This window comes from Olea europaea, chromosome 3 (genome assembly GCF_002742605.1).
Source record: "Olea europaea var. sylvestris chromosome 3, O_europaea_v1, whole genome shotgun sequence".
NCBI classification, from domain to species: Eukaryota; Viridiplantae; Streptophyta; class Magnoliopsida; order Lamiales; family Oleaceae; genus Olea; species Olea europaea.
The window spans coordinates 22,796,377-22,811,797 of record NC_036239.1 but is presented as its reverse complement, the minus strand read 5'-3'; the positions used below and the strand labels follow the sequence as shown (position 1 = coordinate 22,811,797).

The 15,421-nt window shown below is 38.6% G+C and overlaps 1 protein-coding gene across 1 annotated transcript in view; it reads left to right on the top strand.

The window, feature by feature from the left end:
* LOC111380200 (GRF1-interacting factor 2-like) overlaps positions 1 to 15,421 on the top strand; it is a 28,603-nt gene that overhangs the window by 6,694 nt on the left and 6,488 nt on the right. The window contains exons 3-4 of the mRNA XM_023003695.1: positions 2,449 to 2,525; positions 15,333 to 15,417. Coding sequence (XP_022859463.1) covers positions 2,449 to 2,525; positions 15,333 to 15,417 — 162 coding nt within the window. The remainder of the gene's footprint in view (positions 1 to 2,448; positions 2,526 to 15,332; positions 15,418 to 15,421) is intronic.

The window sequence follows — 15,421 nt, the reverse complement described above, 5'->3', positions numbered from 1 at the left end:
AAAAAAAAAAAAAAAAATACAAGAATATAAGTAGAAGTTCGAATTATTGCCAAGATAAATGAAATCAAACTAAAATTCAATCCCCGGTAATGACGCCAAAAACTTGTTTACGAAATTATGATTTCGATTTGTTTCCGTAAGTGTATAGTTTGTTAACAAATAATAAAGTGAAAAATTTGAGTTTGAATATCATCCCATAGAGATTGAGTAGCCTAATTTTATTTATCTTGTCCTTAACCGAAATAAGATTGTCAAAAGTAATTTTATAACTTAATTAAACCTTAACCTAAACTAGGTACGCAAATGTGCATGACTTGAACAAATTAATATGTAAACTGACGCTTAGATGAACTAAAAATGCAAATTGAATATTTGAAATGCAAATTGATGAATTTAATAAATGTATAACGCACTAGGATCACGAATCCCTAAGCAATACTCAATTTAACCATAGTTCTATAATTTGACAACACGTTGAAATTATGAAGAATCAATGCTCTTAAATCTATCCAACAGTCTCTCTCGAGCAAAGTTGAACCTACTCTCTTATACCATCAGCCTATATCTCTATGATGAGTGCAAATATACAAGAATACATGTAGTTTTGTGAGCACTTAAAGATTCAAGCAGAGCATGGCAGTATAACTCTATCCCCTATCGGACTTTACGATGATTTATACATTGTAGAACCTATTCCCCTTCTCTCAAATGCAAGAAATAGATCACCGCACTCACACAATTACGGGCCTAATAATTATGGAAGAAATTAAGCCCCTATTTGTTTCCCATTATTTGATCATTAAAATGAAAAATATGATTATTATCCATCACATTAAACCACCATATTTGAATTTTTATATCTTATGTGGGTTTGTAACGGTTATATTTTTCATTCTCCTTCTTACATTAATGGGAAACAAATGGAGCCTAAATGTATATAAATCATTCAAAATGTTCAATATGTGTTTTAATATAAAAAATATAGGACAAGGAATTAAAACCACATCGAACTCCTAGTACAATACTTTTAGCCTAGCATGGAGAAATTATAAAATACATGATAACTTGAAGAAATAACATCACGGGGTTAAATGATTGCGTGATCCTGTTGTTCTTTGTGTTTTTTCTTTGATTTTGTGGCTCCAAATTCTCTCAAATAGGTATTTCTCCTTTCCAATGTGTTCTCTCCCTTTAGGGACGGTCCTAGGGTTGTAAAATACCTCTAAATATTTGTTTCCATTAGAATTTGATTCCAAATAGGAAATCAAATTTTTTTTTTGTCGCGATTGGCTTGGGCAGTCGCTCAGGCAAAACCCGGTTAGTTGTCCAATTCAAAATTTTCTTCTCGGTAATTGTTTTTAAACGTTGGGCAGTCGCCTACTCTAAACAATTGGGCTGTTGTTCAGTTATAAAAACTCTCGAATGTTGCATTTTAGCCTCGAAATTCGATTCTTGATCTTTTCAAGTCCTTTCTCTTGCATTTTCAACCATTTGACTTTAAATTGCATCCAATCGAACCTACAGCACCTTTAATCTTCATTTTGTGGACCGAATCAATTATTGAAATATTGCAATTTAGTCCCCATACTTTGGATTTCCCCCTTTTTCTTTTCTTTTTTCTTGAATTCCGCCATTTCCATCAATAAAGTCCTACAAAACAAAATTATACAGAATTAAGCCATAATCCAGATGTTTTGATCAACAATTAGTCATATTTTGTGGATCGGACACACTTATCACCTTACAAATACAAGGAGTATTGTCAGTTTGTGTATAGATATGAACCTGCAATAGGTAAGAGTAGTAAAGGCCCAAATTTAGGTCGACTTCATGTTAGCATATGCTGATGTAGTGATATTGAATGATCAAAGTCATCTTTTGTCCTCGTTTTTCCATTGCCCAGTCGCATTATGACCCTTGTCCTATGGCCGACAATATACCCGTTTCAGGCACAACCTCACTGCATACCACTGGCAACCATATTTTGTAATGGCCTCAAACTACATGTTTGAGGACCATTTACTGTCTTTGAGTGTGTATACCATTGGATCGCTGTTGGACCAGCAGTTCCAGGTACCAGCTATCTTACTCATGAGATCATCAGTATAAAGCTCTGGGACTCGACTCTTTTTCCCTTCACTTTTCTAACGGAGAATCAAATGGAGAGGCAAGAAACTAGAAAAGTCATGACCTTTCGGAGTGGAGTAATGACTGGTAGAAGATATGTGATTCCAGCTTGCCACAGCAACAAAATTCCTTTTTGAAACCTTTCGGGAAGTTTACATTTTGAAATAATCTCCACTATTTGTAGGTCTATTTTAGACTATCTGAGAAGTTTTCATCCTTTGAGAGGGGTACTCTAGTTTAGTTGAACTTAGAACATTCCATCTTTGATTTAACGGTTGAGTATGTTTCTCAATTTGTTGTCGTTTCCAATGTATGGTGCAGTACCTTGATGAGAACAAGAAATTGATCTTGGCAATTATAGACAATCAAAATCTTGGCAAACTTGTTGAATGTGCCCAGTAAGCAGTTCTCTTCATCCTCTGTTGTCAACACGCTTTCCCTGATGACATCTTTTGTTAAAAAAGGTTTCAGATATTGCTAAATGATGGCTAGTTTTGTTTTTCATGTCAAAGAAAGATGTTTATCATTTTGAGTCATTCAGATATCTTGTAAGATTGTGTTCATCTACTATAGTTTACTTGCAGCATATAGGGACAAATACATACTGTAACTGGCTCATTATCTCTTTTAGTTTGTGAGGTATTATCGAATGATAAGTATAGTATCTTGTCATATAAGTCGGCCATGACCGGCGCCCAAAAAAACCCAACCACTGCTTCCGGTGCGCCTAAAACCGCTCAGCCCAACCCCACCGTTCCTCCCAATTCCACTGCTCCTCCTTCATTCGCATCTGCAGATAATTATCCCCAAATTTCAGCCACTTTTCTCATGACTACAAAACTCAACGGACACAATTATCTTGAGTGGGCTCAGTCCGTCAAATTAGCAATCGATGGCAGGGGCAAAATTGGGCATCTTACCGGTGAAACAACGAAACCTGCTACCGACGACCCGAATGTAAAAAGATGGCAGTCTGAAAATTCTCTAATTATTGGCTGGCTCATCAATTCAATGGAACCCGCCATTGGAAAGCCTCATCTGTTTCTTCTCACTGCTAAGGACGTCGAGGAGGCAGTTCGGGACCTTTATTCGGATCTGGAAAATTCTTCCCAAATTTTTGATTTAAAAACCCGACTTTGGAAGTCCAAACAGAACGATCACGATGTTACTACCTACTACAACGAATTAGTAACACCATTGCAGGAACTTGATCAATGTTATGATGATGTCTGGGAAAATCCAAATAATGCTGCTCGTCACATGAAAATCCAAATGATGCTACTCGTCACATGAAGAGGGAGGAAAATGACAGGGTCTACATGTTCTTAGCTGGCCTTAACCGGAATCTGGATGAGGTTAGGGGCCGTATCCTTGGTTGGAAACCACTGCCTCCTATGTGTGAGGTGTTCTTTGAGGTTAGACGCCAAGAATCAAGGAGGAAAATAATGCTGCACAGGACCGAATCTGACCTTAATTTGGAGCCTAACAGTTCTGCTCTTGTGTCTAAAATGGATTGAGACAATGATGGGCGGAAGAAACCATGGTGCGATTATTGCAAAAAACCGTGGCATAAAAGGGATACATGCTAGAAGCTTTATGGTAGACCAGCCAACTGGAAACAAAAGTCTAAAAGAGAAGGTCGAGCCTATCAAACCATATCTGAAGAAACTTAAGAACTTTCAACCAATTCAGATGCAGTTCCTTTCTCCAAGGAACAATTAGAGCACCTGTACAAGTTATTTCAATCTCCAAAAATGTCCTTAACTCCTTCCTGCTTCTTGGTACAAAAGGGTAATTCTCTTGTCACTGATTTTTTAGGTGTTATCCCTAATTGTGCTCTTTCTTGGATAGTTGATTCTGGCGCAACCGATCATATGACCGGCTGCTCCCAATTGTTCTCATCCTATAGTCTATTTGCAGACAATAAAAGAGTAAAAATCGATGATGGTTCACTCTCGGTAATTGTCGGGATAGGAACTATCAAACTCACTTCATTGATAACCCTGTATGATATACTCTATGTTCCCAATTTGCCTTGCAATTTGCTATCCATCAGTAAAATCACATCTAATCATCAGTGTCAAGCTAATTTCTGTTATTCTCATTATGAGTTTTAGGAATTAACTTCGAGGAGGATGATTGGTAGTGCTAAGGAAATAGATGGACTCTATTATTTTGACGAAGGACCTAACTCAAGTAGGCAATGTCAAAGTACTTGTTTAAATTCTGTTTCCGATTTCGAGAATATTAATGTTATGCTATGGCACTGTAGGTTAGGCCATCCTAGCTTTCAGTATTTAAAATACTTGTTTCCCAACTTATTCGGAATAAAAATCTGTTATCTTTTCAATGTGATGTTTGTCAGTTTTCTAAGCATCATCATGCATCTTTCCCCACCTAATCTTACAAACCAACTACACCATTTACTGTGATTTATAGTGACATTTGGGGGCCATGTAGAATACCTACATATTCTGGAAAAAAATGGTTTGTGACCTTTATTGACGATCACACGAGAATAAGTTGGGTGTATTTGACGAAGGAAAGATCTGAAGTGGAAATAATGTTCAAAAACTTTTACACCATGGTACAAACACAATTTCAAAAAAATATTCAAATATTGCGAAGTGATAATGGTCGAGAATATTTCAAAAACATGTTAAACCAATTTTTTCTTGAAAAAAGGATTGTTCATCAAAGCTCTTGTGTTGACACTCCACAACAAAATGGCTTAGTTGAAAGAAAAAACAAACATTTACTGGAAGTAACTCGGGCATTGTTATTTACCAATCAGGTACCTAAATATCTTTGGGGTGAAGCCATTCTTACTGCTACATATCTCATAAACAAAATGCCTAGTAAGATTTTAAACTTTAAAACACCTTTCGAAGTTTTTCAAAAGTTTTATCTAACAAATCGACTTTCTTCATCTACACCACTAAAGATATTTGGTTGTACTGCTTTTATTCACATTCATAAACAAAATCGGGGAAAACTCGAACCCCGAGCCACAAAATGTGTATTTGTAGGATATGCACCCACTCAAAAAGGGTATAAATGTTTTGAACCCATTTCCAAAAAAATGTTTGTTACCATGGATGTTACCTTTTTTGAATTACAGCCCTATTTCACACCTCATCTTCGGGGGGGGGAACCAAAACAAAGAAGATTCGGCAACTATTTTCCACGATCTTTTCCAAACTACAGAACCGCAAAATGATGTTTCTCCAACCTTGATCATTCAACCTGAAAACCCTAGCGTCATTATGCCAAGTGAGTTAAGTTTCTTGGATACTAAAAAGGGAGGGCCTCCTATAGTGACAACTCATGATGTCTCCAACGAAAGAACTACAAGAAAACATTTGACATTGTCTACTCGAGACAAAGGACAACTCAAAAGAAAGGGTCCTCCAATCCTTTGCACTGCCCAGAATCCGTAAACCCTCCAGGTAATGTCCTCACCGAACCTTTACCTCATGTTCAACTCAATTCATCTTCTAATTCTGAACCCTCCAAGTCTGATTCCTATCCTGAGATAGGTGATTCTGAACTTCCCATTGCAGTCCGGAAGGGTGTGAGGTCTTGTACCCAACATCCATTGTCCAATTATGTGTCATATGAAAATCTCTCACGTGTATTTCATGCTTTTACCTCACAATTGTCTTGTATGGAGATTCCTAATACTGTGCAAGATGCTCTAAAAGTTCTTGAATGGAAAGAGGCTATCTTTGAGGAGATGAAAGCTCTTGAAAAAAATGGCACGTGGGAGGTAGTTGATCTACCAAGAGGAAAGACAACTATAGGATGCAAATGGGTGTTTACAATCAAGTATAAATCTGATGGCTCTCTAGAACGATATAAAGCTCGATTGGTTGCCAAGGGATTCACTTAAACCTATGGTATTGATTACTTAGAGATATTTGCACCAGTCGCAAAGCTAAACTCGGTGAGAGTTCTTTTGTCACTTGCAGCTAATCGTGACTGGCCTCTGCAACAGTTGGACGCAAAAAATGCGTTCCTTAGTGGTAACCTAGAGGAAGAAGTATACATGGATGCACCCCCAGGATTCTGTGAAAAGTTTGGCACAAAGGTATGTAAACTGAAGAAGTCCCTATATGGATTAAAACAATCACCAAGAGCCTGGTTTGAAAAAGTCTCTCAATTTGTTAAAAGTTAGGGGTATACTCAAGGACAAGGTGATCATACGATGTTTATAAGACATTCACATGATGGAAAGATAGCAATACTGATTATGCATGTAGACGATATAATTCTCACTGGAGATGATGTACTTGAGATGAACCGATTGAAGACTTCCCTCTCATCAACATTTGAGATCAAGGACTTAGGATCTCTGAGATATTTCCTTGGAATGGAGGTTGCTCGATCAAAGAGAATGTCAACAGAAAGCAACATATCAGGGCATAAATTCTGTGTTTGACTCATCAATAGAAAGCAACATATTAGGGCATAAATTCTGTGATTGACTCATCAATAGAAAGCAACATATCAGGGGCATAAATTCTGTAATTGACTCATTAATCTAGACTGTAAATAGGAGAAGAGATTTAGCTTGCCATATGTAAGTTACCAGATATAACTCTCTAAAATCACTCTATATAATTAGCATGTATAGTTTAACTTTCCTTGTATACTGGTTAATTTTACCTGTATAAATGAAAGACTTTTTCAGAAGAGAAGACAATTCGAACCATTTTGATATGGTATCGGAGCTATAGTCTAAGAAATATATATATATTTTTTTCAATCATAGCCTCAAGAATTATGAAGAAGTCAGATAATGTTTGTGTCAGATTCACTGGCAAAAATTATGCTGCCTGGGAGTTTCAACTGGAAACATTTCTCAAAGGAAAACAGCTCTAGGGTTATAGAGATGGGAGCAACAATGGTGGTTCTACTGCTGCTAACAAGGCAACTTGGTTGCCAAAGATAACCAGATCATGTCATGGATTCTTAGTTCTATGGAACCACATCTGATTCTTGCTTCGCGTCCCCATAGGTCTGCAAAGGCTATGTGGGATTATCTCAAGCAAGTCTATAACCAAAACAACAATGCTAGGCGTTTCCAGCTTGAGTTGGCTATTGCTAACTATACCCAAGGAGACCTATCTATTCAAGATTAGTACTCTGGTTTCTTGACTTTGTGGAATGATTATTCAGACCTTGTTACAGCCAAGGTCTTTGTAGAAGGGTTGGAGGCAGGAATGGAGGCAGTACAACACATACACAAAACCAGCCAAAGAGACCAATTTCTGATGAAATTAAGGTCTGATTTTGAATCTGTTCGTGCCTCTCTAGTAAATAGAGATCCTGTTCCAACTTTGGAGGCATGTTTTGGAGAACTCTTGCGTAAGGAACAACGTCTCAATACTCAAAATATTATGGAGCAGGCACGTGTTTCTTCTAATCCTGTCTCAGTTGCCTATGTTGCTCATAGTAAGGGAAAGGGACGTGATATGAGCACCACACAGTGCTATAGTTGTAAGAAGTATGGCCATATTGCTCCTCACTGCCCTCAGAAAGTGTGTAACTACTGCAAGCAATCAGGGCACATTATTAAAGAGTGTCTTGTTCGTCCTTCGCGTTCCAATAAGGCTTATCATGTTGCTGTTACTTCTGCTGGTTCACAACCAGCCTTTACTATTGTGGATGCTGCAACGTCTGCTGTTAGTTTACAGCCTCCAGAACCTATTATAACTCGAGAGGCGGTGCATGAAATGATTGTGAGTGCTTTTTCAGCATTTAGTCTTCAAGGTAATGGTTCTTCCTCTACTTCTTGGATCTTAGACTCGAGCGCCTCAAATCATATGAATAATACTCTCCATAGATTAAGTAATATCAGAAAGTATGTTGGCTCATCACATATTCAAACAGCCAATGGTAGTGCTCTACCCATAGAGGCAGTTGGTGATGTATCATCTAACTTTAATGATGTTCTGGTATCACCGAATCTCTCTGTGAATTTGATATCTGTCGGCCAGCTTGTGGACCAAAACTATAATGTACATTTTACTAATGATGGTTGTATTGTACATGATCAGATGTCAGGGCAGGTGATAGCGAAGGGGCCTAAGCACGGACGTCTCTTTTCTCTGCAATTACCTGTTCCACGTAGCTTATCTTCCTCAGTCCTATCTTTACTTTGTAATGAGTCTAAAGTGTCAAATGAAGTCTAGCATAAACGTCCTGTGATTGACTCATCAATAGAAAGCAACATATCATGGCATAAATTCTGTGATTGACTCATCAATAGAAAGCAACATATCAAGGGCATAAATTGAGCAATTGACTTATTAATCTAGGCTGTAAATAGGAGGAGATTTAGCTTACCATATGTAAGTTACCAGATATAGCTCCCTAAAATCACTCTATGTAATTAGCATGTATAGTTTAAGTTTCCTCGTATACTGGTTAATTTTGCCTATATAAATGAAAGACCTTCTCAGAAGAGAAGACAATTCGAACCATTTTGATAGAGAGGAATTGCTATCTCCTAACGGAAGTATGTCCTTGACCTTCTTAAAGAAACTGGGATGAGTGGTTGTAGGCCGACAGACACTCCAATCGATCCCAATAAAAAACTGAGTGATAACAAGGAAGGTGATCCAATAAATGCAATTCGATATCAAAAGTTGGTGGGAAAGTTAATCTACTTATCACATACACGACCAGATATTGCCTTTGCTGTGAGTTTGGTAAGCCAGTTTATGCACTCACCCTACGCAAAACATCTTGAAGTAGCTTATCGAATTCTTAGATACTTGAAAGGTACACCAGGGAAGGGGTTACTCTTCCAGAAGACCACACAGCAGAACATGGAGGCTTAAACCGATGCAGATTGGGTAGGCTCAGTTATTGATCAGAGATCTACAACAAGATACTATACTTATGTTTGGGGAAATATGATCACATGGCGAAGCAAAAAACAAAATGTGGTTGCAAGGAGCAGTGCCGAAGTAGAATATAGGGCTATGGCTGAAGAAAATTCTTGAAGATCTACGGATGCCAGTGAACATGCCAATGAAGTTATATTGTGACAACAAAGCTGCCATAAGTATTGCTCAAAATCCAGTACAACATGATCGCATGAAGCATGTAGAGATTGACATACATTTCATAAAAGAGAAGATTGATAGTGGAACTATTTGCATGCCGTTTATCCCCACTACTCAACAAACAGCCGATATCTTCACCAAAGGACTTTTCAAACCTAGTTTTGAACTTTGTATAAGCAAGTTGGAGATGATAGATATCTACGCTCCAACTTGGGGGGGGGGGGTCGGATTTCTAAGGAGTAAAACTAGAAAATCCTATATGTTTTCTGATCTGTAGCCTAGAGATATGCCATTTTATTTTCTGATTTTATGGCCTTCCTAAATTGGTGGCTTTTTTCCTTCTATTTAAATTGTAATCGTCATTCTTGAATAAAATAAGAAGCACAATTCTTCTTCTTCCAAACTATAACTGCAAATTCAGCTCGTCCTTAACCGTAACTCACTGGAAGCTGATTTCAGTTGAGTGTTAACCACTTAAAAGAAGAAAAACAGAAATTGGGGTGGGGAAAAAGGATGTACAATTGAGAAGAGATGAAGATAAAATGAAATGAAAAATCTATCCACCATTAACTGAAATTGCAAAACAGATTTCGATAGACCACTGAAGATAGATATACTGCTCACATTTGAAAGACGTGGAATTAAAGCATTTAAAACAAATACAAATGAAAAGAGTAAAACGGCACAGTTTCCATTTTAAAACTTAGTTAAAATGGTTGCTTCCCTTCTTTCTCTTCAAGACTGATTTCCTTCTTCTTCTTTGCTGATCTCTTCCCTCTCTTTCCCCAGCTTCCTCCATAACACACCCCCTCACCTTGATCTTTTCCTCAAGATCCACAGGTAGGAAATTGGAATTTAATCCAATCTGCATCTTCCCACGAAGTTGCACTATGTGGCAAAGAATCTGACCATTGTATGAGCCAAAGTACTTAGAATCGTTTGTGGTTCGTCACTCTGGATTGTAATATAGCTATGGGATGGTGATCTGACTGCAATGGTCCACTTTCTTTAGGCAGTCGTAGTATTGGCATACTCTTATTTGTCAGCTTCTTCCTAAGGAGCGACTCATAAAAAAATGGGATGAATTTTAGAACTCTCTGGCAAAGCCAACTGGTAGGCCACAGCTTCTAACTTCTTTACCACATATATGGGCCAAAGTATCTAGCACTTAATTTATGGGCAACTTCGCGTTCCACTGACCTTTGTGCGTAAGGATTTAGCGTCAGAAAAACCCAATCGCCCACTTCAAATGATCTCTCAGTTCGATTTTTGTCATCATAGTGTTTCATCCTTGCCCTGGCTTGTGCTAGATTATCTTTCAATTGCTGATCCAGTTTGTACCTCTCTTGTAGTATCTCTTCCACTGCAGCTACATTAGACTGCTGATAAGGCCCTAACGCCGGTTGGGGGTGGTTTCAATCCATAAAGTGCCTCAAAGGGGGTCATTTTTATGGCTAGGTGATAGGTAGTGTTGTACCATCATTCAGTTAAAGCTAACTTCTTCTCCCACTGCTTGGGGTGTTGATAGGACATGCACCTTAGATAAATTTCCAGATACTGATTGAGCCTCTCTGTTTGGCCATTCGTTTGATGGTGATATGCAAAGCTAAGTTGGAGCTTGCCTAGTAAATGGAATAATTCCCTCCAAAACTTGCTGGTGAAGATCTTATCTAACTGATACAATGCTTTGGGCATTCCTTGTAATTTATACACATTATCCAAGAAAGTTTTGGAAGCGTCCATACTTGGTAAACCTATCCACAACCGCCCGGATGGTGTTTTTCCCTCCTGACATGGGTAAGTCTTTTATGAAATCCATGCTAATATGGCTCCAAGCATGGACGGCTTCAGGTAAGGGCCGTAGTAGACCAAGGTATGGAATGTGTTCTCCCTTGCACTTCTGGCATACCTTACACTGTAGAGCCACCCTCTCGATATCCCGATTCATCCCTGGCCAGTGAAATTGCTGCTTGGCTCTATCGATACTGTTGTGAATACCTGAATGTCCTCCTCCTTGTGAGCTATGAATGTTCTCTATCAGCTTTGTTTTGACATTGCCCCGTCTCTCGATATACACTTTTCTCTTGTATTTTAGCAACCCATTGATGTAGGTGAAGGTAGGATCAGACTCAGGTTGTATTAGTGAAGCCTGAATCCTTTCCTTAGCCAACTTATCTCCTTCATAACTATCCATGACCTCCTGAATCCATGCAGGTACCACTGTAGTGATTCCTAGACATTCTGAGGGTTCATCATGTCTCCTTGACAAAGCATTTGCTACCACATTATCAACCCCTCTCATATAAATAATTTCATAGCTGAGGCCTAATAACTTGGTAAGCCATTTCTGTTGGAGAGGAGTGGTAATCCTCTGTTCCAGTAGATACTGTAGGGATTGATGGTATGTCTTCACAATGAAATGGTGATATTCTAGGTAATACCGCCATTTTCTTACTGTTGTTAAAAGGGCCAGTAATTCTTTCTCATACATGGACATTCCCATATTTCTTACTCCGATAACTTTACTTAGATAGGCCAATGATCTCCTGTCCTGCATTAGTACTGCCCCAATTCCTTTCCGGCACGCATCAATTTCAATTGTAAAAGGCTTAGTGAAATTACGTAAGGCCATCACTACGGTAGTGCTCATAGCTTACTTCAATTGTTCAAAGGCTATACTTGCTGTATGACTCCACTGGAAGTCATCTTTCTTAAGGAGGTCAGTTAGGGTCTAGCAATAATCCCATAATTTCTGACAAACTTCCTGTAGTACCCAGTCAATCCAAGAAACCTCCTCAACTGCTTGACATTCTTAGGAACAGGCCGTAGTTGCATAGCTTCAACTTTACTAGCTTTACCAAGTTCAGTTGAAACCCCTTCCTTGCTGATTATGTGTCCTAAGTATTCCACTTGTAATTGTTCAAAAGTGCATTTGGATTTCTTTGCATATAACTGATGTTTCTGTAGAATCTCCGGTACATTCTTGAGATGTTGGCAATGTGTGTTCAGATCAGGGCTGTAAATTAGGATGTTATCAAAGAAGACCAACACGTAGTCCCTCAATTGATTCTGGAATACTTCATTCATAAGATCCAAAATGTGGTAGGAGCATTAGTGAGGCCAAAGGGCATCACTTTGAATTCATAGAGCCCTTGGTGAGTCTTAAAGACAGTTTTGTAGATGTCTTGATCAGCAAACCTTATTTGATGATATCATGCTCTAAGGTCAATTTTAAAGTAGTACTTGAAGCCTTTGATTTCCCAGCAACTCATCAATGATTGGCATGGGAAATATGTCCGTGATAGTTAGGCTATTAAGCTGCCTATAGTCTACACAAAATCTCCAAGATCCATCCTTCTTTTTTACTAGGACTGGTGATGCAAATGGGCTGTTACTAGCTTGGATGATGCCACTCTCCCAATATTTCCTTAACCAAATTTTCAATCTCTATATTCTGAATTAAGTGGGCATCTGTAGGGTCTGATCTTGAAGGGTTGGGCACCCTATTTCAATGGAATATGATGATCATGAGATATAGGGGGGAGGCAGTCCTGTGGGTTCTTCAAACACTTCAGCAAATTGGCTAATGATCTCTTTGATTTGGATTGGAATCTCTTATCCATCTTTCTCTGCAATTGAATATATCTGTCCAACTACTCCATACCTGTGTCTTTTAAATGGGTTCTCCATCCCTCTTACCTCCATCATTTCCACATGTAGTTGATGGGTCCAAATTGACTTGTACAGTTTACTCCCAAGACCATATCACTGCCCCCCAGCTTCAGTGCTCTCAACTTGTACTGAAACTCCCAATTATGTACTGTCTAGATCAATGGTTGCTTCTGGGATTTACTCTCCAGCCATTTCCCATTAGCCACTCTAACTATCATAGTTCTGGCTTCCTCAGGGGCATAGTTCAGCTCTCTAGCCAAATCCTCATCTGGGAAACTGTTTGCGCTTCCACTTTATTAGGATCGAAATCTTCCTCCCTTATAGAATTCTGGGACTCTAATAGTTTTATGTTTTGTGTCACCTGCCAAAGCACTGACAGAAATCTCCATCACCTCCTCTTCTCTTCCTCTGTTTCAGACTTCTCTTCTTCTTTCTCCTCACTTACCTCGTCATCTCCAATAAGAAATTCAGGGATCTATTATTACAAGCATGATTATTGGTGTACTTCTCATCACATTTGTAACAAAGTCCAAGGTTTCTTTTGGTTTGGAAGTCAGTGGGAGTGATGGTTTTATAGTTGTTCGGGTTTTTATTGGGTTTTGGCCAGGGTTCTTCAGGGGGTTTCGAGGGGTAAGGGTTCCATTTGTTAGGTGTAAAACTTTTAGGCTTTTGCAACCTGCTTATGGCTTATATAGTAGAAACTGGTAAGCTAGCCACTTCAAATGCTTGGGCTAGGGTGGTTGGCTTCATCGTCGTAAGTCGTAACCATGGATTTGATCTCCCCTTTCAACCCATTGGTAAACACAGAGATGTAGTGGGATTCTCGGACATGACGTAGTGCCAATAACATTTGGACTTTAAGTTCTTCAACCTTCTCCTGGTATTCAGCTGTTGTCCCCAACTCTTTGATCTTAGTAAAAGCTTCAACCACTTCTTCCCCTGTGGTTTCTGGAAATCTCCTACATAATTTCACAGAGAATAAGCCCCAGTTTTCCTCTGGATGACTCGCAATAAACCATCGAACCAGATATCAGCCTTCCCCTTTAGATACATCTCTGCCACTGCCAACCTCAACTCATTAGGTATCTGATGCAGTTGAAAATACTTCCTGGCTTTCCCCAATCATTCTCTAGGTCCATCACCTTCAAAAGGGGAAAAATCAATTTTAGGAAGCTTGTGTTTCCCTTGATCTCCCCCTTAGTATTAGTGCTGCCTCCTGGTGTAAACATTCCACTCCTAGATTTAAGGTTAATTAAAGGTTCTTCTATTACTTTTTTCTTCTGTCCATATTTAAGATCAGATGTTAACTGAGCCGCCATGGTTACTGGTTTCTCGTACTTGTGGTTCATATCCATAATATCATCTTCAATTTTTTCTTGCCTATGACCAAAACCTGTAAGTTTGCTTTCTAACATGCCAGTGACAGCTTTGAACGTAGTACCTAGCTCAGCAATTTCCAGTTCCAGAGGTGTTCATCTACTGCCTTTGCTCGTGTATCCATCACAAGAATTCCCAGTGCAAAACGCCTACTCTGATGCCAAATTGTCTTGGTTGGATTCCAAATTCAGCTCCTCCTTAACCGTAACTTGCTGGAAGTTTATCTCAGCTGAGTGTTAACCACTTAAATGAAGAAAAACAGAAATTGCGGAGGGGAAAAGGATGTAAAATTGAGAAGAGAAGAGATATAAATTGAACTGAAGAATCAATCCACCATTAACTGAAATTGCATAACAGAATTCGACAGACCAAATCCACTTCGCACATGGAGATAGATATACTGCTCACATTTGAAAGTCGTGCTTTTAGAATTAAAGCGTAAAATACTAATAGAAATGAAATAGTAAAACGACACCATTCCATCTAGAGTAAAACGACACAATTTACATTTTAAAACTTAGTTAAAACGGTTGCTTCCCTTCTTTCTCTTCCAGACGGATTTCCTTCTTCTTTGCTGATCTCTTCCCTCTCTTTCCCCAACTTCCTCCATAACATATCTAAAGTTTACTGCTAAACTTGATAGTTTTTTACCACATTTTTTAGTGTAGATCGAGATCCACTATTTCTTTTTTCCTTCTAATAATCTTCTTGGAAATGGAGTGACTAGTAAGTTTAGTACTCTGGTTCTTCAAAGTGACTAGGTCCATTGGGTCAAGATATCTAATTGCTTGATAATGCGCTACAAGTTGTTCAAACCAGGATTACAATTTGACAGTTGAATTCTTAGTCATTACTGTTCCAATATTTACCTGAATTAATTCATAAATCATGCATCTGCATTAGGGTCTTTTGTCATGGCTCTTAATCCTTGGTTCAGTGAAGACACGGCTCTGTAGTGCACAACTGCTAAACATGGTTTATATAACCTCCCACGTTTTTGGGAAATGATCTTTATTAGTTTATTTAAAAACTGTGTGGATGTATTTTTTACCTCAAACATACGTGGTTCTGGATGATCAGGTACCAGGCGCAACTTCAAAAGAATTTGATGCATTTGGCTGCAATCGCTGATTCCCAACCGCAGACACCAGCAATGCCTCCCCAGGTAT